Here is a 23,517-nt window from a genome sequence, read left to right on the forward strand (position 1 = left end):
TTAGGGTGATTTCTTTTTTTTTTTTTTTTTGCTCTTGTTACCCAGGCTGGAGTGCAATGGCGCGATCTTGGCTCACAGCAACCTCTGCCTCCTGGGTTCAAGAAATTCTCCTGCCTCAGCCTCCCAAGTAGCTGGGATTACAGGCGCACGCCACCATACCCAGCTAAATATTTTTGTTTTTTTAGTAGAGACGGGGTTTCACTATGTTGACCAGGATGGTCTCGATCTCTTGACCTCGTGATCCACCCGCCTCGGCCTCCCAAAGTGCTGAGATTATAGGTGTGAGCCACCGCGCCCGCCCAGGGTCATTTCTTTCCCAATGTCACCCCAGGTTCACACTTCCGACCTGACAGGTATTAGTAAAAGAATTAGGATCACCTATGAATAACTAAGGTCACACGTAACTACTACGGTTATATTCCTAGTTACTTTCTTCTTCATTATTTATATGGAAATAGACTGAGGCTTCTGACTCCTGCCTTGGCACTTACGGGATCTTCCCCCTACAATTTCCCATTTGACTCTTGTTTTCAGCCTCAACTCCAGCTACCTTACCCAACCACAGAAAGGTATGCTCTGACCAAGCACAGGAACCTATGCTCTGGCCAAGCACGTGGGTCTGGGTTCACAGGGCCCCATCATTCAGAGTTGGGGATGTGTAAGGCAAGGCAGGAGGAGCAGGTAGATTTGGCAATGACTTCATATCAGAGACCAATCACAGGCAGTGGACACCTAGGTAACTCTTCCCAGGGTACCTTCTTGAAATTATGAAGGGAAGAATTGACTAAAATAAGTAAGCCCTCCTCACTGATCTTTCAAGGACCTAACAGTGAAAGAATTCCAATGGGAACACAGTCCTTAAGACCTACCTATACATCAAACCACCAATGAAAAATTTGCAGCACTTGGCTATCGCAGAGGTCCAGGGAAGGGATGGTGTTTGCCAAGGAGATGAAATTAAAAGAATTCAGGATACATTATGAAGGCAGAGAGGCAAGTCATGTGGAGTGATTGGATGTCGCAGTTAGATTAAAGGTGACTTTTTTTTGAGACTGAGTCTCACTCTGTTGCCCAGACTGGATTGCAGCTCACTGCAACCTCCGCCTCCCAGGTTCAAATGATTCTTCTACTTTAGCCTCCCGACTAGCTGGGATTAGAGGCATACACCACCATGCCCAGCTAATTTTTGGATTTTTAGTAGAGATGGGGTTTTGCCATGTTGGCCAGGCTGGACTCGAACTCCTGACCTTCAGTGATCCACCTGCCTTGGCCTCCCAAAGTTCTGGGATTATAGGCATGAGCCAATGTACCCAGCCAAAGGTGACTTTTAACTTGGAGTTGGCTTAAGCAATTGGATGAATGATGGTAGCATGTACTGACCTGGCGAAGTCTGGAGGAGGAAGAGGTTTAGGAACAGAAATCAAAGTCTTGTCAGGAACAGTTAAAGTGCTAGGAAAGAGTTAGCTTGGAAAATCAGCAGTCTTCTTGTCAGATTTTATGTGTGTGTGTCTTCTCTGTCAGCAAGTGGGTAATATTTGCTTAATGATGCTCCGTGAACTAAGTCACTTTCAGAGAAATGCTTTAAATGTCAGTGATGAGCTGAAGTCCATCAGGAAAACCTCACTAGGCAAACTGTCCCAGAGCACCAGGAAAGGCCCCATGATACACAGAGAGAAAGAGCATGTTAGATAAGAATTATATTTCCACACTGGTGAATGGTTTTTCACTTAAGGGGAGATGAGCAAGGCTGGGATTGGCTGTCCCTCTGGGGACCCAGGGCACACGTCATGCAGTGCTGCTCTGGTTTTTTTTTTTTTTCTTTTTATTCAATAAAACTTAAAGACAATTAACTTGCCCTCTGCGATGTGAAATAATCATTTACATTAATTTATTATTTCTAAAATGTTTTAAAGATTTTTAGAAATCAAATTCTTACACATGCCAAATTACTTTTGTTAGTTGATTAGTATATATTTTTAAAGTGTAATTCTTTTTTTCTTTCTTTTTTTTTTTGAGATGAAGTTTTGTTCTTGTTGCCTAGGCTGGAGTGCAATGGTACAGTCTTGGCTCACTGCAGCCTCCGCCTCCCTAGTTCAAGTGATTCTACTGCCTCAGCCTCCCTAGTAGCTGGGATTATAGGTGCCTGCCACCATGCCTGGCTAATTTTTGTGTTTTTAGTAGAGATAGTGTTTTGCCATGTTGACCAGGCTGGTCTCAAACTCCTGACCTCAGGTGATCCACCCCCTCAGCCTCCCAAAGTGCTGGGATTATACGTATAAGCCACTGCACCTATCCTAAAGTATAATTCTTATATATTCTATTTTTCTTATATTTGCTGAGGGTCCTTTTACTCAAAATAATCACAATTTAGAAGATATCTATATTATCCACAATTATCACCAACACAGGCAAATTAAATTTCAGGAATCTCAGACAGTTCTTCCCGTTAAGTACTTAATCATGTTCTGCAAAAACCTAGCAAGTTGTATTTTATTTTTAATGGCGAGCTGTACAAAGAGAGAATGAAACATCCTATTGTGGGCCTTCGTCTACATTCTCATTATAATTCTGATTTTGGGGGGATTTATGGAGTAAAGTCCAATCTATTTACAATTAGTTAAACAATTTTGCAGACTCTTTCTGTCAAATTAAAAAATCCCCACCTGGGGATTTCAGGCTTTTCCTCATTAATATACAGTTGACCTTTGAGCAACATGGATTTGAACTGCACGAGTTCACTTGTATGTGGATTATTTTCAGTAAAAATAAGAAAAATTTTTGGTGATTTGTGATAAGTTGGAAAAATCGTGCTTTTTCTCTCACTATATGTTATATGTATAACATATAGCATACAAAAATCTGCGTTAATCAGCTGTTTATGTTATTGGCGAAGCTTCTGGTAAACCATAGGCTGTTAAGTTTTTGGGAGTCAAAAGTTGTATGTGGATTTGCAACTGTGGCCCAAACCCTGTGTTGTTTAAGGGTTAACTGTATTTCATTTTGGCACCCCATTGCCCTCTGGATAAAGTCCAAATTTTTGGACTAACTAACCAAGATTCTTCTTCCTCTTCTTTAAACTCTGGTCTGGAGCCAAATGGAGCTGCTTCAAATCCTGAACTGGCCTCTCTACTGCTTCCTGGCCGATGTGTAGACTCTTCCCTCCACTTGCATTTCTCTCCTGTGTCTTCCTCCTTCCATGTCCCCTCCTGCCTTGCTCTCTCTACTATCTGGTTATCTCCACGCGGCTAACTGCTATTCAACCTTCAAATCTATACATCTGCAGGGAGCCGTTTCCTCATTCCTAAAGTCTGATGCAGCCCACACAGGCCTCTCCTCTGAGCTCACTCCAGCCTAGCATGTATCTTGCTTATGGAAACTGATTGCTCATCTATAACCCTTTCTAGAATGTAGCTTCCTTAAGAGTATAACTCTGCCTTATTCTCAGTTGCAATCCTAGCACCTAGCACAGAGCCAGGCAAATGGTAAATTTTTACTGAAAGAATGAATATATAAATATAAAGGAAATGTATATTTAATGTTATGGAAATAAAATATAGGTACAAAGAGAAATATTTTACCTAAAATACATATATTTTAGGATAAGTAGAAATTATTTTTGTGTATGTGTTATATTATTTATATTACTGGTATTCTACATTAACAGGCATACTACTTTAGATATCATTTGAAGAATAACAGACTCCATATAGGAAAGCTTGGTATGTGGAAGATATGATGTGTGATTTTTGTTCCCCCATAGAAATCAATACAATTATTGATGTTAACAAGAAGAACAACCATTAGTAATATGTTCAATACATATATAGTATTTTTGGTTGGAAAAATGGAAACCAAAGGTCTCCTGTTTATTGCAAATATAATTTTCTCCTGGAGTTTCTACACAGGACTAGGCATCAGAAAACATAATATTCCAAAGGTGTGTCAAGAGTCACCATGGAAACCACAGGGCACAACATTTGTGTCCCAGGCTTCTGGAACAGAAGGACTGAAAGAACATGAGTGAGAGCAGGGGAATTTAGGAATCTGCTGAGGATGCCTGAATGGGGTTGTTGGCCCTGATCATACTCTAGAGACAGGCATCATGGTCACAGGCAATCAGAAATGAAAAATGACATTAACTTGTACACTGTGGAGTTGTCTTCAGTTGATAAAAAAGACGTCTCTGTGAGTGTATATTTTAATTATGCTATTAGCTAGGAGTCAAATGACAATACTTAGATCCAAATAGATCTATTCATTTGAGACTTGAGAAAATTAGATTTTGGAAACAAGTTAGTATTTCTTAATCTATGCTTAATATTAATAAATATTTGTATTTATTAATACAAATGCTGGGCTCCATTCGTACAGCATTGCATTTGTACAGAGTGTATAGCATCACAGCATGACACTATCATTTAATTTACTGTTATTCCTATGAGTTAGAAATTATTATAATTTCTACTTAATATCAGAGGAAACTGAGTCCAAAATAATGCATACGGTGGGTGAGAGAGTGATGCCTGACACCCAGGCTTCTGATTACAAATCCAGTATTTTTTCCACTACTCAAGGCCACAAAGGAACTCTTTTATGTCTCTGGATGATTCACATGAGTTCCTCTCCTCACATTTTAATTACTCATTTATTTATCCATTCTTCAAATATATATGGAGTATGTATTTTGTGTTTTCTCATTTATAAAATGGAAATAATAATAGTACCTACCTCATAGGCAACCAATGTGAGAACTGAGATATAAATTGCTGTGCTTTGTTTTAAATGAAACCAAACTATTAACTACTATTATTTTCCTGCTAGAAATGTGTCTAGTAGGAACATTATTAAATGTGCACGTGGAAGTGAACATTCAAAACTTTAGATTACAATGTGTAGCTCACTAATGATATTTCTCAGCATGGCTATGGTGGTGATGGTGGGTAACGAGTGGTGTGGGGAATATTATCTATTTTTGAGCTAAAAATGTTTCCTTATTTCATCTGTAAAAAGAGAACGAATGGTGTGGATGCAGCAGCTCTCACCCGTAATCCTGGCACTTTGGGAGGTCGAGGCAGTAGAAACTGGCTCCAGCCCAAGATTTCAAGACCAGCCTGGGCAACATAGTGGGACCCTGTCTCTACAAAAAAATTAAATAATTAGCCAAGTGCAGTGGCTCATGTCTTTAGTCCCAGCTGCTCTGGAACCTGAGATGGGAGAATCACTCAAGCTTGGGAGGTCGAGGCTGCAGTGACCTGTGATGGTGTCATTAGACTCTAGCCTGGGTGACACAGCGAGACTCTGTCTCCAAAAAAAAAAAAAAAAAAGTAGGAATGACAAATAAATGTAGATGAATAAATGCTGTAAAATTAAAAAAAAAAAAAGTATCGAGTTGTTAACTTGTTTGAAAAGTCCAGCAAACTGGACAATAAATTGACTACTCAAGTATATTGACCTCATGGAACTTTCTTTTACCTTCTAAAACTGCACCATTCTTTATTGACTGCGTTAGTCAAGGATGAGATGAATATTGAATTGACTTCTTTTATTTAATGTTCACTACACCAGTATTTCTTAAACTATATTTTGTAGAATGCTGGAATACCATTAATAAATCACAGGGCTGGAAAGAATTCAAATTTTTATAGAAGCTACACGAGAACAATAGCAATGGCAGATAATGAACATCTTATATTGTTTCATTCGGAGATTATTTCAGTATTTCCTCTAAAAATCTTGAAGAAAATAGTTGTAGATATTATGCATACATTATTTTTGACACTTTATTTGTCAAGTTTAAGAACTGATAAGTTAAACAATGTAATTTAAGCTAACTAGGGAAAAATTAAGAAAAAGTTGTTGATATTACAGCAAATAATGAATACTGGTTTTATTTCCACCAGCTATGTGAGTTTGGGAAGTCAGTTACCTACTGTGGACCCCCTTCTCTTTTTTCTCTTTTATTTTGCCATATAACGTTTTACAAAGGAACTATTTTGTAGAAGCCTTGAGTGCTCATCCATTCCCTTCCACTCCAACCCCCATATTGTGCCTGTGCTAAATCCCTTGAGCTTGATAGAGTCTGCTTGAAAATTGGAACTAGCTGATCTCCTAGGTCCCATCTGGTTTTTACTTCTTTGATTCTGGTTTGGAATTCTTAAACAGGCATTGGTGATTTGTCTGATACAGAATGTGGCTGGGTTAGGCCAGTGTCTTATCGTTTGTGGGCAGGCTTCTGGAACAGAATCGTTTATGAGCCATGCTATCTATTTTTGGTATTCTGATTCTACTGCGATACCTTTTTAATTATATGTATTTTACTAAAACCTGTTTTAAATTATTTTTGTCATCAAAAAATTAATTGTCAAACTATGTGTATGAATAAATAATTCAAATTATCTTCAATTTCAAATTACTCAGCAGTACAGGTTTCTACTACATGTTTCATACTTAATCTGAAATTTAATTTCCAGAAAGAATTCAAAGTATGTGTTCTATATTTTCTTTATGTTCTTAGGTAACTTAGTATCACTTCTGAACAAGCAACTAAAAGAGTATGTTCTAATGATACATTCTAATAAGAAATTATGGTAATTTAAAAAGAATACAATATGTAAACTGTCAGGCCTTTGACAATCTTGAGCTCATTTTTCCTTGTCCTCTTCCAGCAAGAAAGAATATTTTCCTGGAAGCTAAATGATAAAATTTAATTCTTTTATGTTTTTCATTGCTTTTGCTCTCATCTGAATCTTCCATCTATTCTTTTTTCTTTTTTCAGAACTGGTCACTTCAGTTTATCACTAGTCTACATTCAGTTCTGGGACTCAGTAAGAAATTGGATAAATTGGTAGAGACTGGACTGGAAATAGAGGGAGCTTGAAGCCATGTAATATAAGAAAATGTTGAAGAAAATGGAGATTTTAATCTGGGGAAGTCTAAGGGGAAAAGGAAGGTGGTCAAGGAAATTGCCTTTGCATTTTTAAAGAGTTGGTGTGTGTAAGGGTGACTAGAGGTCCTGCAGCCTCCAGGCAGAATTAGAACTCGAGGCTTTTGCCATAATTTAGAGCTGTCTCCAGCAGTGAGTTTTCTAGAACTGCAGGTGCACCAGCATGGGTTGCAGGGTGGTTGAAGCGGTTTTCAAGCAGTGGTTGAGGAGTTAGATTTAAATTTTGTCGTTTTCAGGGCGGGTGCAGTGGCTCACATCTGTAATCCCAGCACTTTGTGACCCCGAGGCGGGCGGATCACTTGAAGTCAGAAGTTTACATAGTGAAATCCTGTCTCTATCCAAAAAAAAAAAAAAAAAAAAAACCAGGAAAATTAGCAGGATGTGGTGGCGCATGCGCCATAGTCCCAGCTACTTGGGAGGCTGTGGTAGCAGAATCGCTTGAACCGGGGAGGTGGAGGTTGCAATGAGCCGAGATGGTGCCACTGCACTCCAGCCTGGGCAACAGAGCAAGCAAGACTCCCTCTCTGGGGGAAAAAAAAAACCTGTTTTCAAATTCGACACTTTCTACACTTACCTGCTGAATTTCTGTGTGTAATATTACTTTCCTTTTCCGAGGTTGAGTGATATTTAAAATCGCTCAGTATTTCCTTTATATGTGAAATGCCTTTCTTCACTGTTTCTTAAAAGTCCATTCCTTAAATTTATATCAAGTTGGGTGATTGGAAATGTTTCTTCCATTATCTTCCCTCGTAAACTGCAAAAGCATGCCTTTATTATGAAACGACAACCAACAGGAACTTTGACCTCATGATAATTGAGAGAATAAAGTGTTTTATGATGTCATCAGAACCTTGTTATGTATTATATGTGTGCTGTGTGTGCACAATCTAGTTTATATTTTTCTTGTAGAGTTTCTTATACCATCTAGATTGGCTTAGAGAGATTTGATTATACTGACACTTTCCTTCCATGTAATTTTGTTGTTTGTTTGTTTGAGACGGGGTCTCTGTCCCCAGAGACATTGAACGGCTGGTGTGCAGTGGCATAATCACAGCTCACTGCAACCTCAGCCTCCCGGTTCAAGCAATTCTGCTTCAGCCTCGTGAGTAGCTGGGATTACAGGCTCCCCCCCCACCATGCCTGGCTAATTAAAAAAAAATTTTTTTTAATTTTTTTTAAGACGGAGTCTCCTCTGTTGCCCAGGATGGAGTGCAGTGGCGTGATCTCGACTCACTGCAACCTCCGGAGTAGCTGGGGTTACAGGCATTTCACCACACCCAGCTAAGTTTTGTATTTTTTTTTAAGTAAAGGCGGGGTTTTGCAATGTTAGCCAGGCTGGTCTCAAACTCCTGACTTCAGGTGATCCTCCTGCCTTGGCCTCCCAAAGTGCTGGGATTATAGGTGTGAGCCACGGCACCTGGCCCCATGCAATGTTTTAAAAAAACTGAATTATTTACAGAGTTTTATTATCTTTGTAAATATGCTAAGGAAAAGTAGACATTTTCATTTGAATTTAAGGACTTCCATTTGTTAGGTCATCCTTCCTCATGATCAAAATTTCAAGCAGGAGAGTTATATAAAAAAAGATTTTAATAAATTCATTTTGGAAAATAAGAGGGTGTTCAATTAAATCTGCTTCTCTGAAAGTGTAGATTTAGAGTTCTTTTCATTAGACTATTTACTTTGTGAAATTAAAAGTTGGTGAGTTGAATGAGAACTCTGACTTCTATTTCTAATGCACACTTTCTAATACAAAACTCCTGAAAAAGTGTTAGGGAATTTGAGTTCAGATTCTGCAAGAATTTTAAATCAACGTCTTTGGAAATAAAATAACATCTTTGGATTAATTTTGCTTTTAAACAAAGTAGGTAAATTTATTGAGAGATTAATATACTGTGTTTTCCCCTATCTTTCATATAAGAAATAAAAGAATTTTTTTTTTTTTTATAAAATAATTTGAGGCCGGGCGCAGTGGCTCAGTTTGTAATCCTCCCATTGCTGTGGAAAGCCAAGGCAGGGTTGTGCTCAGGAGGTGGACACCAGCCTGGCCAACATGGCAAAACCCCGTCTCTACAAAAAATACAAAAATTAGCTGGGCGTGGTGGCGCACGCCTGTATACCCAACTATTTGGGAGGCTGAGAACGGAGAATCGCCTGAACCCAGGAGGTGGAGGTTGGAGTGAGCAGAGATTGAACCACTGCCTTCTAGCCTGGGTGACAGAGCGAGACCCTGTCTCAAACCAACAAAAACACACACAAAACCCCACAAACAGAAACTGGAATTGGCCAACATGATTGTTGAGATTTGGGAGAATAAACTTCAGGCAAAATTTAACTAACTGCGTGAGTGTGGAAACATATTTGAGAGATGCTTCCTTCATTAGGACTCTGTAGCGGTGGCCGGTGGCCCGTAAAACATGGATGAATGGCACCTCAACAGAGTTGAACACTCATAACAACTCAGTTTTTCAGGACTTTGACAGTTTAAAAAATTCTTTTGATATATAAATGTTTTCTCACGCGAAAATTAGGGGATGGAAGGCGGTGCTCTTTAGCGATTCACCTTTAAATGTATATGGATCTGGGCTGAGAGTTTAAAGATTTGGATGTTAGGCTAGGTTCTGTGTTCAACTGTCTTAGAAGGGAATGTTTGATAAGAATTACTGAGATGTTCTGAGTGATTTTTCTGAACATCAAAGTAATATTCGTTTAATGTGTTTGTGCCTGTTTAGCTTTTTGGAGAGCCAACGAGGCCAGCTAACGGGCTGGGCCCAATGGGTTGAGCTTTATTCCCTGGCCTCAGAAGGCTCGCGTCCTTAGTCGGCTCTGCACTGGTGCGCCTCCTTTCTCCCTAGAGGTAACCAAGCTACTGCGAAGGAAAAGGCCGCCACGAGTTTCTTGCTTTCTGGAGAGACCCCTCAGAGCGCATGCTCTTAGGATGGTGGGTCTACAGCGCCATTTTTTTAAGGAAGGGACTGCACGCTGATTAGGCACAGCCGTAGGACGCTCAGCGTTAAAGTTGTTTAAACAGTACGTAGAGCCTCGCAGAAAGACAAGGGCCTCTTTCAGCGGGACATCTGCCTGCAGCGCTTCAGCTGAGACTATGTAAAGAAATTCCTTTGTGTTAACTTTTCCTTGGACCAGTGGACTCTCCTCTCCCTCCTTTCCCCCCGCCCCGACCCGGGCTGGCTCAGCGGTCCCGCCCTGTCCCTCCGGGACCCGAGCCCTGTAAAGATTAGGCATTTGTGATGCTTTTGCGCTCACAGTGGAGGCCCAGATGAGAGGGCGTGGAGAACCAGATGGGAACTTTTTTTTTTTTTTTTTTTCCCGTGAGAACAAAGTACAAGTTATATCAGAGTCTGGTATGTGTAGAGGAAACCAATACACGTACTGTGAGCTAGGACCTGGGGCTTCTTTTGCAATTGTATTTTTTATAAAGATGCAGGCTCTCTCAGTAGTGGGCGTGGGGGTTGGTTGAAAGGTTAGCTAGAGGCAAGGCTGGGCACGGAGATCCGAGGTCTTGACGAGTGTGCGTGTGTGCGCGCGCGCGTTTCAAGAGTTTAGAAGAGCATGGGTGAGTGGGCGAGAAAGAAAGAGAATGTGAGAGATAGAGAAAAGAAATCTCGAGTGGGACAAGACTTAGTGAGTGCAGAAAAGAAAGGGGGCGCCGGCGCATCCTAGACTCGGAGGCCGGGACAGCGCCCTCTGTGAAGTCCACTCCTAACCCCGCGGTTTCATTCATGTTTCTGGCCTAGAGGCCCCGCCCGCTCCCCTGGGCCGAGGGCCCCGTTTCCTGAACAGCAATTGGTGAACTGCAACAAAGCCTTAGCAACCGGCTCCTGGTGACCCGCGGGGCGCCTGGTAACTGGGGCTGCTGCAGAGAAAGGAGAGGGGCTGTCCCTTTAAGGGATGGCCGCGCAGTCGTGAAAGTGGAGGGGGCTGAGGGAGGGCGGGGAGGAAGGTCTGGGGGCGGACCCAGGGGGAGGAGGAGGAGGAAGAGTAACTGCTGAAAGGAGGTGGCGAAGGAGGAGCTCTAGCAGCTGCTGCCAGCCCGCGGCCGCCGAAGTCCAGCCGGCTGCCGCTCGAGTAGCCAGGGGCGCGATCGGGACCAGAAGTCTCCTCCTCCATGACCACTTTGGAAGCTGGGGGAAGACTTTGCCCTGCCGTGAGAGCTGGTCTGCGTTTCCCAGGCGCAGCGGCGGCGGAGGAGCAGCAGCAGCAGCCGGGTCCGAATCGGAGCGGCCACAGCCTGGGGCGTGTGCGCCCCGCGCGGAGCGGGCTCGAGTTCCCCTCGGAATGTCCCCGGGGCGCCCGGCGCGCTGACCCCGAAGCCACCTCTGCCTTCGGCGCCTGCTGCTTCTCTTGGCCGGGCTCGGAGATCGGGACTGTGAGCTTCCTGGCTCCTGGGCAGTGGGGAAGCCCCCGGGGGCGAGTGACCCCAGCTGGCCACGACCCAGCCCTCCCCCGTGCGTATCTCGCTTAAGATGGCAGCGGAGTCAGGGGAACTAATCGGGGCTTGTGAGTTCATGAAAGGTGAGGAGGAGCCGCCCCGCATCTTCCCACCCTCTCTTGCCCCCAACTCTTCACTTCCCGTGCCACTGTCCCCACCTTCTCCTGAGGCTGCCAGTCTCCTACAGCCGCTGCGCGCGCTCTCGTCCCCTCTCGGGACTCTCCTTTCTCCGAGGACCCCCCGCTTCCGGCTTCTCTTTCTTGCGTCCCTCGCTCCCTCTGCAGCTCCCTCGGATGGCCTCTCGGCCTCGTAATGGGACAGCGCTGGCTTCTGCACGGACTCTGGCACTCAGCAGCTCATGGGGAGCCTGCTGCGGTTGCTCACCCTTTTCCTTTACTTCACCATCGCAGGCTTCGGTTTTCGGGACTCCCCCCAAGCACACCCCCTAAGTTTCTCTCCCTTCCTCTTTTTGAAATCTCCGGAGCTGCTGGGGGGAGGCACACCTCTCTTACCCTTCTGCAGAAGAGAGGCACGCACACCTCTCTCTTCCCCTTCTGCAGCTGCTGAGGTCTGGAGATTTGGGAACCAAACTTGCACCGCCAGTTCTGCGGGTAACCCCAGCTCCTGTCTACTCCGCTGGCCTGAAAAAGGGACATGTGGGCACTCTGCGCCCCGCTGAGTCCCTCGGTCAGGTCCTCCTCTAGCCTAACTGTTGTGCTCCTGAGTCTCTAGCTTTCTGTGAGAGGTCAGATTTCTGCAAGAATTCCACGTGTTATTGAGGTCTTTAAATCATTATCCTTCGTGTGTTATTACGCCCCTTCACTTCCACTTCCCTATTTCTCATGTGTTTTTTTCTGTCTTTTAAACTTATCTTTCAGATCGGTTATATTTTGCTACTTTAAGGAATAGACCAAAAAGCACAGTAAATACCCACTATTTCTCCATCGATGAGGAGCTGGTCTATGAAAAGTAAGTTTCTATTTTTTTTTTTTTCTCTCTCAGCTGTTCAGCTTGTTCTTTGGTGAGGAAACACTATGCACTTTTATGGCAGTTTTTTTCATTTTTCCCCAATGATGTGAGTAACAATACCAGTTTTTTAAGGCTCAGGTGTCTGGGGAGAAGTTCAGGGAAAATTAACAAAATTTGAACCTTTCAACACCTCTGTTCTTTTAGACATCTATGTTTTAGTTCTTCCTACCATCACAACAAACAGCAACTGGAGATTCCTAACACTCCCCAGAGTAGGACCAGGGAGACACAGTCATTGCCAGACTCTGTAATTGGCTTGTGAATCAGTCACTAAGTATTTATGGAGCGGCCACAGGGTGCAGGGCAGTGTATGTATTACAGGTGCCTGAGCTTTATACTTTACGAGGCTTGTGTTGTATCTCAGGATGTTTTTGTTTGTGCAGCTCTTTTTCAGAAAGTGGGACACATTAACTGCGGGGAGCTGTATCAGAGTCACATCTATGACTAACATCTTATCTGACATATTACTGATTATTTTATTTGGGTACCCCAAACTTTTTGATATTATTTTCTTTGCTTCTGAGGAAATGATATAGCAGTGCTGGCTTATTTGATTACTTTGCTTCTGTGGGATTAGGATTTGAGAGTGTTAAATAAAAGTAGGGAATTGTTTTCTGTGAAAGACCACTGATCTACAGGAAAAAGATATCTTAATGGCATAGTAAAACATTAATTGAAGAGAGAGAAATCTTTATTCAATAAAAGTATCAGTTAAGAAATAAGTCTGAATTGACTTGGTTATGTACTTTTATTAAAAGAGCTAGTGTTTCAGAGTAGTCTAATATATTCTAATCTAAACATTTACATTTACTTTGTTATCTTTACCACATGTTCATAATTAAATAAATGAACATAATTAAATGAATCATAATTAGCTTCCTTGGACTTGTCTTGTTAGAAAGGTTATTGGCGGTTCTGCCTAAGGATTTGTGGGTACTACCAGGTTTTCAGAGAGTGAGTGTTCTGAACCTTTGAGAGCATATCTTTTATTTGGGGGAAAACAATCTTTGTCACATCACCATAGAGGTTCTTGAAACCGATGTCTGCGACATTTCTCTTAGTGGTGCTGGGAGGAGGATGCTTCTTGAATGGCTAAAGGAAGAGTGGGAATGAAAGAGCCCTTTACTGCTGCTTATGAATGCCCAGAGTTGCTGAGGCAAAGAGGTCTGAGTCCCTGGTGTCGGATTACAGCTCTGCTTCTAGACAGAATGGAGTTATGTGTGGCTGTGTACCTGGATGATGTCACTGCCAGCAGTGTTTATTGAGTGTTCATGCTATTGTTGGGAAACTGCATTGTTGTGCCTCTGTTTTTGTGAGTTTAGAGTTTGGGGGTCTCTCATGATTCTGAGGGTAGGGGTGGTGTATATGTCATGTTCAATTCTCTCATGCCAGAGGTTGTTAATATGTCATTGAGCAAGCTCTAGCCATGGAGATCTGAGTCACTTCTCTTGGGATTGCTAGGTGGTAGATCTAGCAGAAAATTCTGCCAACTAAACACAGTGCATGATGGCTTTTTGATTTTAATATTGCTAGATGAGGAAAATTTTTAATGTGATTTTCATGTTGGTATTTTGGGATAGGCCTACAAATCACATTCCTCTTACAGTCTGCTTCTTTTCTGGTATCTTACAAGGAAAGACTTGCTGGAGAAACCATCCGATTTATATTGTGAGTTTGGATTGTCATTTGAAATATGATGAGGACTCTAGCCTGGTCAGAGTGTGTATTTTTCTCAGTGTGGACCTACCCTCCTGTGCCACAGTAATGGCTGTGGCTCTGCCACCTCCAACTCCATCTTTTTTGTTACCTCAACATATTACATGGTGCTAGGTGATGCAGAGAATAAAACAATGATGAACGCACATGGTACCTTCAAAGAGCTCCAAACCTGTAGGGAAAATAAGAGGACTGCAATATGAGGTATAAGAAAAATACCTGCCCAAAGAGAAATACAGCACCTGTGCTAGGAGAGGAATTCACAGGAGGGTGGGGGCACATCTGGTGGAGGGGTTCAGAAAAGGCTTCGTGGAAGAGTTAATATTGGCTTCAAGGATGGACAAAGTCTTATCAGGCAGAGACATGAGAGGAGGGATCTTAGAAGAGAGAACAGTAGGCATGAGGAAGGGAGAGGCTTTGGACATGTGTTCAGGGAAGAGTAAGTCCTCCAGTTTGCCTGGTGTGTATTCAGGGAACATGTGGGAGTTGGAGAATGTGAAACTGAGAGCTTGGCTGGGGACAGAATGAATGTCAGGGTGAGAAACCTACAGTTTCCTTGGGACTCTTGAGGGTTTTGGGGCAGCCATGGTATGACTTGATTTGTCAAGTCATATACAAGTCATTACAAATAATGGGAAATGTTTATTGAGCATTTAAATGTGTGCCAGTTGCTGTTCTAGGTGCTCCATAACTATTAATTCATTTTGTTTTCACAGCAATTCTACGAGGCAGGCACTATTACCCTTATTGTACGATAAGGCATAGAGAGCTTGGGCCACTTGCCCACCGTCACAGAAGTAAAAGTAGCAGAGCTGGACTTTGAAACCATGTCATCTAGTTGCAGAGGACATATATCCTTCTCAAAAAATTAACACAGTAGCATCACTTAAGATGGGTTTGAGAGAAGATAAGAGCCCACTTAAAAAAAATTCAGGAAGGGCTGGGCGCAGTGTAATCCCAGCTCTGTGGGAGGCCGAGGCAGGTGGATCATGAGGTCAGGAGTTCAAGACCAGCCTGGCTAACATGGTGAAATCCCATATCTACTAAAAATACAAAAATTAGCTGGGCATGGTGGTGAGTTCCTGTAATCCCGGCTACTCGGGAGGTTGAGGCAGGAGAATTGCTTGAACTGGAACCTGAGAGGCAGAGCTTGCAGTGAACTGAGATCGCACCATTGCATTCCCACCTAGGCTACAGAGTGACACTTCGTCTCAAAAAAAAAAAAAAAAAAAAAATTCAGGAGGAAGAACCAAGTACCTGGATTAGGATGGTGACAATGGTGATAGAAAGAAGGGATCTGAAGCCATGTGACCTGGCAACATAGGAGGGCGGGGTGGAGGGGTGCTGAGGAAAAAGAGGAGTCAGAGAAGCCCTTAAGATGGCTTGGGTTGTGGTGAACCTGCTGGAGCTCTTAACTGAAATAAGAAGGGTGGAATAATTGGCTTTGGTGGGAAGATCAGGTATTCCATTTTGGTCAGATTGAATTTAAGAAAGCGAAGCATATTTACATCACTGTTAGATATCACATACGTGTGAGGTTCTTCAATTTGGGAATTTTCCCAAAGAGACAATAAAGCTGTGAGAAAGATGCTCCTGGGAAGATAGAGAAGGTCTCAAGGTCTGTATTTCACAGGTTGGGCCAGGATGGAGCAAGGGGAGGCAGAAGTACACAGCAAAGAGGTGGACACACACTGAAGGGGAGAGGAGAAAGGGAGAAGGACTGACTCCATCCCGTCAGCTCCACTTTGGGGAAGTATAGAATGAGAGAGACTGCAAAGCCCCTTAAAGGAGGTCTAGTAACCTGGGCTCTGTCTGTGGAGGGTGTCCCATGGTGAGAAAGACCTTGACTGTCACATCATAACATACGTGTCTCTGAGGAGAGGAGTATATTTGTATTCATCATCATACAGGACTTTGTACTGTGTAATTATTTGCTGAATTTTTAAATGAAATGCTGCCTTTCCAGCTGGGTATGCTTGTAGTCCCAGCTACACTTGAGGCTGAGGTGGCAGGATCGCTTGAGTCCCACAGTTGAACTGAAAAGCCAGCCTGTCAGCCTGAGCAACACAGTGAGACCCCATCTCTTAAAAAACAGAAATGCTGCCTTTCTGGCTAAATTATCACCTTAGAAGCAATTGGTTTTGAATGAGGAAGTAGACTCTTTAAATATTAGGCTGTGGATATTCTGGATACAGCTGTGTTTTGTACAGATGCTTCTTTAGTTATGAAAGGAGGGCAGCATTCCATGATTGAAATGTCAACCTTCTGAGATGCTGCCGGAGAAAATTTGATGAGGCGTCCTCATGGGGTAAGGCTATTAAGAATAAACGTTTGAATTTTCTGCTTGTTTTTAAAAAACAGAACTTATTACTATAAAGGCCTAAGCAGATTTAATAAAATGAGTCTGATAAGAAATCATGCTTTGTCCTTGGGTTATGATTTCACAGGTCAGGGTTAAAATCAGAGTATAGGCTAACATGCTAGTGGTACAAAAATAGACCCACAAAAAGTGAGCCTTTCAAATAAGATTTATCTCCATTTGATTAAGCTACTAATAACACACAACTCCCCAGAAAGGCTAGTTCTTTGGTATTGGAATTGGGCCCTATAATCCAAACAGAGGCTTACTTTTAATAACTTCACTCACTTTTGTGTGACTAAAAAGTTAGTGAAATCAAATATATTAATTGTTAGGACATCTGTGTACCCCTCCTAGTGGTTGTCATGGGTGTAGGGTTGAATGTTCATGGCATAGAAAGCCAGTTTGCTGAGAAGGATAGTGTATGGGGTCTTCATTTGCAGCCGTTGTCTATTGTCATTTCTTCTTTGTTTGAGTTGTGAAGGAAAGGTATTAAAAATGCAGGAAAGAGCTCTTTAGGGAGAAACTCTGGGGACTGAATTTTAAGCAGTTTCTGAAGTGACCTGAAGGATTTCACCAAATGTTTTAGCGTGTTAAGAATGAGCAGCCTCTAATGAGAACTAATTAGCTAAATGGAAGATTTAAATAATTTAAAACATCCAATTTTCATTTAAACTTAATTAAAGCAGCCTGATAATGCATCCAGGAAGTTTTGGATAATTTATAGAGAAATGATTTCTTTTATCTTGTCTATAGCATAGGCTTGAGTCAAAATGTGAACAGAACATCTTTGAGAGAAGTGTGGAAAAACTTCTCTTGCCTAGAAATATATGTAGGAATGAGTATTTAGATTAGAGGTAGGTCAGGAGAAACCCTTTTGGTTTTAAAATTTTCATTTCAAATTAAATGTGTATCAAGTAGGATAATTCAATGGAAGTTTGAATGCCACATAAGCATATACACACATACACATATATATGGTCTTATAGAGGCTTATGGTCATCACTTAGAACCTCAGATCTCATAATAGACGGAAGAGGAGATCGGTTGAACTTCGAGACAAATTTTACTGTGGGAGTAATAATAAAGCCATAGCAACAACAACAGCAGCAGCAGCTGCTGCTAACATGTATAGCCCTGTGCCAGGCAGTGTTCTAAGTGCTTTACACACACACATTAACTCAATTAATCTTCAGAACTAGCCCAGGAGTTAGATGCTGTTACTATCCCTGTTTAACAAAAGAGGAAACAGAGGCCCAGGGAGGGAAGTACATTGCTTAAGATCACTGAGCTGGTAAGGCAGAGCAGGGATGCAAGCCACAGGCAATCTGCCCTGGAGTCCAGGCACTTCTCATTTAGCCTAAGACTGAGGCTGGTGGGGAGAGTATGGGACCGCTTTGTGCCTCCTGACAGCTGTGATCCCTCTAACTTGAGTGGTTATGACTTTTGGGGGAAATATGCCGCTGACAATATATGCATGAACTATGACCAGGTCCTGGGATTGTGAGATGGTCATTTAAAATTTTTTCTTTGTATTTCACTTTTGGGGGGTGTAATTTTGCCTTTTTTCCCCCCTATCAGTGCACTACCAAAAATAAAGAGAGGAAAGAAATTGAGTTAATTGTAGGACATGTGTATAGAAAGAAGCCCAGTTTTTAGAATCCTATGATAACTGCTTTTGTAGGCTGTCTGGTGAAATGTTCTTGCTGCTTACCTGGTGTAACTTAGGTAAAGTGATTTTTTAATGGTATTCTCCAAAAAAAAAAAAAAAAAATCAGAAAACTGTTTAGTTTTTAAAAGATGGTGGTTTATAGTTTCTTCCCGCCTTTTTCTTCTTTTCATCCAAACCTTGGAAAAATAATATTGTTCAGGGCTGCTTTTTTTCAACTTCTGTTTTGAACACATGACAGCCAGTGTTATGAAGCAGTATATGTCAAGAGGAAGTAGGTTTATCTGTGTACATTGAGAGTTCTTTTTTTTTTTTTTTTTTTTGAGACAGGGTCTGGCTGTGTTGCCCAGGCTAGAGTGCAGTGGGGCAATCTCGGCTCATTGCAACCTCCACCTCCCATGTTCAAGCGATTCTCCTGCCCCAGACTCCTGAGTAGCTGGGATTAGGGTTGCGTACCACCAAGCCCAATTAATTTTTGTATTTTTTGTAGAGACAGTGTTTCGCAATGTTGGCCAGGCTGGTTTTGAACTCCTGGCCTTAAGCGATCTGCCTGACTTCGCCTCCCAAAGTGCTGAGATTACAGGTGTGAGCCGCCGCGCCTTAATTCTGTAATCCAGGGGAATCAAATTTACCTTCTAGATACTGATTTATTTAAATATCTGCTGTTTGACCTCTTAAGCATTTAGTGTAGAGTTTATCTCTAATCTTCATAATGATAAATTACTACTCAGTTCTTTCAGTTTGCTTCAGATAAGGCTGGTGAAAACATAAAATTTAGCCAAAGTGCTAAGGAGAGTTATCTTAACAAGGCTAGTCGTAATCATGCAGTCTGAGAGAGAGCTCCAAGTGGGCTGCAGGCGATCGCAGTGGGGAGCTGTCAGCCTTCCAAGTTCTTTCTATGCCAGGTCACCACAGGGCGGCTTCATTATTTTGTTTGAAGTAGATTCCTAAGACATCAGATGTTCTCATTTGTAAGTTCATAAACACATTCCCAAGCCAGAATTAAATGACTTTTATTTAGCCATAGCTCAATATACCTTTGTACTTAAAAACCACCAAAACCAAAAACACAAAAAAAGCCTTACAAAACTCTTGACACATTTTTATGGGAAGTGAAAAGCATAACTGAAAACTTTTGTAAGTGGTTGAAAATTGCTGTACAAGAACCTTAGTATTTAGATGGTTTAGATTTTGATGAAGAACACTGTGCTAATGCTTTGGAGATATGTAGATGTAAAGAAGGAAGTGGAAACACACACAGGACAGGGTAATATATGACCAAAGCTGCAAATGTATGTGTTAGGAATCCAAGAAAGGAAGAGATTATTGCTACCCAGGATGATAAACACTGAGCTAGTTTTTGAAGGGTGTTTAATAGCAAAGAGTACATTTTATGATCTCTGTGAGGACCAGTACTACCTCTTTTTGCTCACCATTATGTCCCAACGCCTAGCACAGTGCCTGGCATAGAGATGGGGCTCAAGAAATTTTAGTTGAATGAATGAATGAGTGAGTGAGTAAATGAGGAGGAAAGGAGAGAAAAAGATTTCAGGCAGAGTCCTGAGAAAAGGCACAAGAGGTGTTTGGGAATAGCAAGTTTCTGTTAGAGGAGGTGTAATAATATTTGAATGGACAGCAGTCACAGGAAAGGCTGGACACTTAGTTGGAGACTGGTTTGTGAAAAACTGGATGTCAGTAAATTGTGCTTGCTTGTAAATGGCAGAGAGTGGCCAGGGCTCTGCTTTAGGATGGGTGTTGGAAGGTGGGGACATGGCTGGAAGGTGGGGTCAGTTAGGCTATGGCAGAATTGGATTAGGGTTGTAGCAGTGGAGAACGGAAAGGCAAGATGGGAAGAGGCTAGAAAGAATCGAAGGACTGGGTTTGGGACTGACCAGATGAGGTTAGGGAGGAGGCATCAAAGGTGAGTTCACAGTTTCTGGCTTGGGTGAGTGGGAGGGAGTAACATCTTTAAGTAGGTGAGGTATGTAAATCAGAAGGAAAGTGCCTTTTTGCTATTTTGTTTTGTTTTGAGGATTGAAGATAGGAAGTAAAAAGGGGATCATTATAATGGAGTCTTTGTCTTTTGTGATCTTTAAGCAGAAAATATACAGTGCCTGCCCTGGATATTTAAAATGTGGGGAGGTGAGTGGCACAACTGATCTCAAGTTTCTTTCTGGCTTTGTGATTTGAGCTGAAATTTTTATACTTAATTGTGAAACTCATTGTTTCTTAGATTTTTTTTTTTTATTTTCAAAGAATATTGCTTGTCTACAATAAAGAAATTCAAAACCACAGTGCTATAAATTTTTAATTGGCAAATTTTTTATATGCAGTTTTACATGCTGATATTTTTTAATCATACATGAACACTGTAAACCAATGCCATTTTTCAAAATCATCATGAATGTCTGTATATTATTAACATTTCAGGGAAAGGATATACCATACTGTATTTGAACATTTTTCTCTCTTTGCTCATTTTGGTTGTTTCCAATATCTTGTCATTTTAAGTTGTTCCAATTCACATTACTGAGGCAAAGCAGAGCTGTGAAGAATTCTTTTTAAAGCTTTAGTTTCAATTTACTTCAAAAAAATATTGGTTTCTTTTAATCAACGAAATACTTCCAGGGCCACCAAAGAATTTTATGTGGATTGAGAGTAATCAAAAATATTGCTCTATTTATTAAAAGTATGTAACATCCCCAGTTCTTGACAAGTTGAAAATGAAGCACCATTGTTGCCTGGGGTAAACACCCAGGGTTCTTCATCTCACCCAAGAAGATTAACAACATGGACATGTGGGTGGGTTGAAGAGCAGAAAATTTAATAGTTGGAAGAAAGGAGAGAGGAGAGCAGCAAGCCCTCTCCTGGGAGACAGGAGTCGGAAAGGGAAGGGCCGGCCTGGGGCAGACCGCAGCAGGTTTTATCGTTCGGTTTGAAGAAGTGCTGTCTGATTTATGTAGGGCTCACAGATTGGTTCAACCAGGTATGACATTTACATAGTGGGCGGGGAAGGCTGGTTACCCCACCCAAATCTTATTATGCAAATAGACTGTCCACGTGGCTAGTGCCCTCTTCTCTGTTCCTTACTGTGCATGTGGCTGGCAAAAAGAGAAGACGGAGCCGCCATTTTGAACATGCCCAGTCCCAGCTAGTCCATTCCTAGGGCACAACTGTCCACATTCACCCGTGCAAGTTTCCAGCTTGCTTATGTGTGCAGCTCTGTTTTACAGGCTGCTCTTTGTTGGAAAAGAAAATGATTTTAGGGCTGCTTTTCATTAAAAGGAAAACCTTACCAAGGACTCCCGTACCCTCACTAATTGCCTAAGTAATTTCTTTTTAATTCCTATATCGAAAACATCTGGTAAGTGATCACAATTATTTGATGTTGACTGTGAATTCCTTTAGTAGAAATAATTTGTGTAAAATTTGAGTAACATATTTCCTTTATTGTTAGTTTAATTTTTTGGTCTTAATTATGGTCACATCCTAGTGACAAATTGAAGAATTTGCCAGGTTAGGCTTATTTTTTAAATAAGATTTCATTTTCTTTTGAGAACCGGAAAGGGTGGTTTATTTCAAATTTGGTCCCCATGATTGCTATACTTTAGTATTACATTTATTCAGTTTTGCCTGTCTGGAAATGTGGCATTTCAGTGAGATAACTTCTACAGAGAATTGGAAAATTACATTCTGAAATATCCAAGTTTTATAATTTAAATAATTTATGGAAACCTTTCTAAAATGAATATACATTTCTGCCTTCTTAAAGAATTTACTGGCCAGGCACAGTGACTCACACCTGTAATCCCAGCGCTTTGGGAGGCCAAGGTGGGCAGATTGCTTGAGCAACATGCTGAAGCCCTGTCTCTACAAAAAAATACAAAAATTAGGCAGGCATGTTCCACATGCCTGTAGTCCCTGCTACGCTGGAGGCCGAGGTGGGAGGATCACTTGAGCTCAGGAGGTGAGCTGTGAGCATGCCACTGCACTCAGCCTGGGTGGCAGATTGAGACCCTGTCTCAAAAAAAATGTATTGATCACGATTTATGTTTTTTCTGTCATACACATCATTATGGACATATTGAGCAGTCTCACAGTAATTCAGGAGTAGTTTTATTGGCTCCTAAAGAATAAAGGGCTTCTCACTCATGTGCTGCATAGCCCCTGATTGCTACACATCTTATTTTTTTTTTAAGTGGTTTTAATATATTCAGCCAATTTTTATTGATGACTTAACTCTATTGAGTTGGGTGCTTTCTAGGTGCTGCTTGCCGTCTCATTTGCTTTTGACATTGCTGTCAATGTCCTGGCCATTCACAGCCGCCTCCTCCCTATGACCTGCTGATGAGTCTGGTATTCTCTGGGCATAGAAACCAGGTATCACATTGTGTTAGCATTAGGTACAAAGAAAGACTAAATTTAGACTTCGAATGAGACTATGACTTTCTTATAAACTGCTAAACGGCACGGGTTTGTGGTGGGCTTTAGAAGAAACAGAACAACTGCGTTGTTGGTTTACTTGTGATTCTTACTTATATACCAGATTGGTGAGATTTCAGAATCAGGGATCCCAGTATAATGTATTTCTTAATCTGCACATTTTTTTTTTGGGAGTGTGGAACTAATATAGCATTTACATTAGTAATGGTAATCAAACTACTGTTTCTTACCAGTGGAATTAATCTGAAATATTAAAAATATTCTACATTTTGTAAGCATGAGATAAAGAAAATATTTAAACAGGACTCTTCTAGGAAGCTGTGAATGATGGTGGGTTTGTAAAATACCATAGTGCCTTCCTAGACCCCTTCACTAGTGTTAAATGTTGTACGTTGTTCCACAGTTCCCTAGAGCAGATCACCTACAGCTCTAGAAAACCCGTAAGTAAATGCTTAAGTTGATTTTAACTTGGTAAGAGTCTCAGAATCAAAGGGGCTCCTAAGAAAAAAGGAGTTGAGGTGATGAATAGTCGGAGTGGGTCTTTTCAGATTGGGCTTTCTTCTGGAGCAGGCCACACTTGAAGCATGCCAGTAACAAAGATGTGGCTGTCGGGGAAGGCTGTGGGAATGTGCCTAACCTTCCTATGCTGAAGAGGGTGGAGGATCTTGCCATTCTCAGTACCCTGACTGTCCCTTTCTTCTTAGGTCATTTTTGTCAATTTTGTCTATTTAGTCTTATTTTGTACCCAAAGCTTATAAGATGTGATATGTGATATCTCTTCCCACATTTAACCTGGATACAGTTTCGAAGGATTAGAATGGAATAAGGAAGTATTTTTGCCTATGAACCCACCACATCACGACCTTTCATTTACTCAGTCATCTCTGTGGCAGGTGCTAGGGATACAG

At 41.6% G+C, this 23,517-nt stretch overlaps 1 protein-coding gene across 6 annotated transcripts in view; it reads left to right on the forward strand.

Moving 5' to 3' along the window:
• The first annotated feature begins 10,939 nt into the window (after positions 1–10,939).
• The window catches only part of CDC14A (cell division cycle 14A), a 183,884-nt gene continuing 171,306 nt past the window's right edge, over positions 10,940–23,517 (forward strand). For 2 of the 6 annotated variants that reach the window (XM_032262938.1, XM_032262945.1), the window contains exons 1-2: positions 10,940–11,476; positions 12,272–12,362. In XM_032262938.1, the coding sequence (XP_032118829.1) occupies positions 11,428–11,476; positions 12,272–12,362 (140 nt within the window). In that variant the 5' untranslated portion in view covers positions 10,940–11,427. The remainder of the gene's footprint in view (positions 11,477–12,271; positions 12,363–23,517) is intronic. The other 4 variants (XM_032262941.1, XM_032262946.1, XM_032262939.1 and 1 more) reach the window with 2 other exon arrangements.

Source organism: Sapajus apella, unplaced genomic scaffold (genome assembly GCF_009761245.1).
Source record: "Sapajus apella isolate SASKATOON/1434 unplaced genomic scaffold, GSC_monkey_1.0 scaffold133, whole genome shotgun sequence".
In the NCBI taxonomy this organism is placed as follows: domain Eukaryota; kingdom Metazoa; phylum Chordata; class Mammalia; order Primates; family Cebidae; genus Sapajus; species Sapajus apella.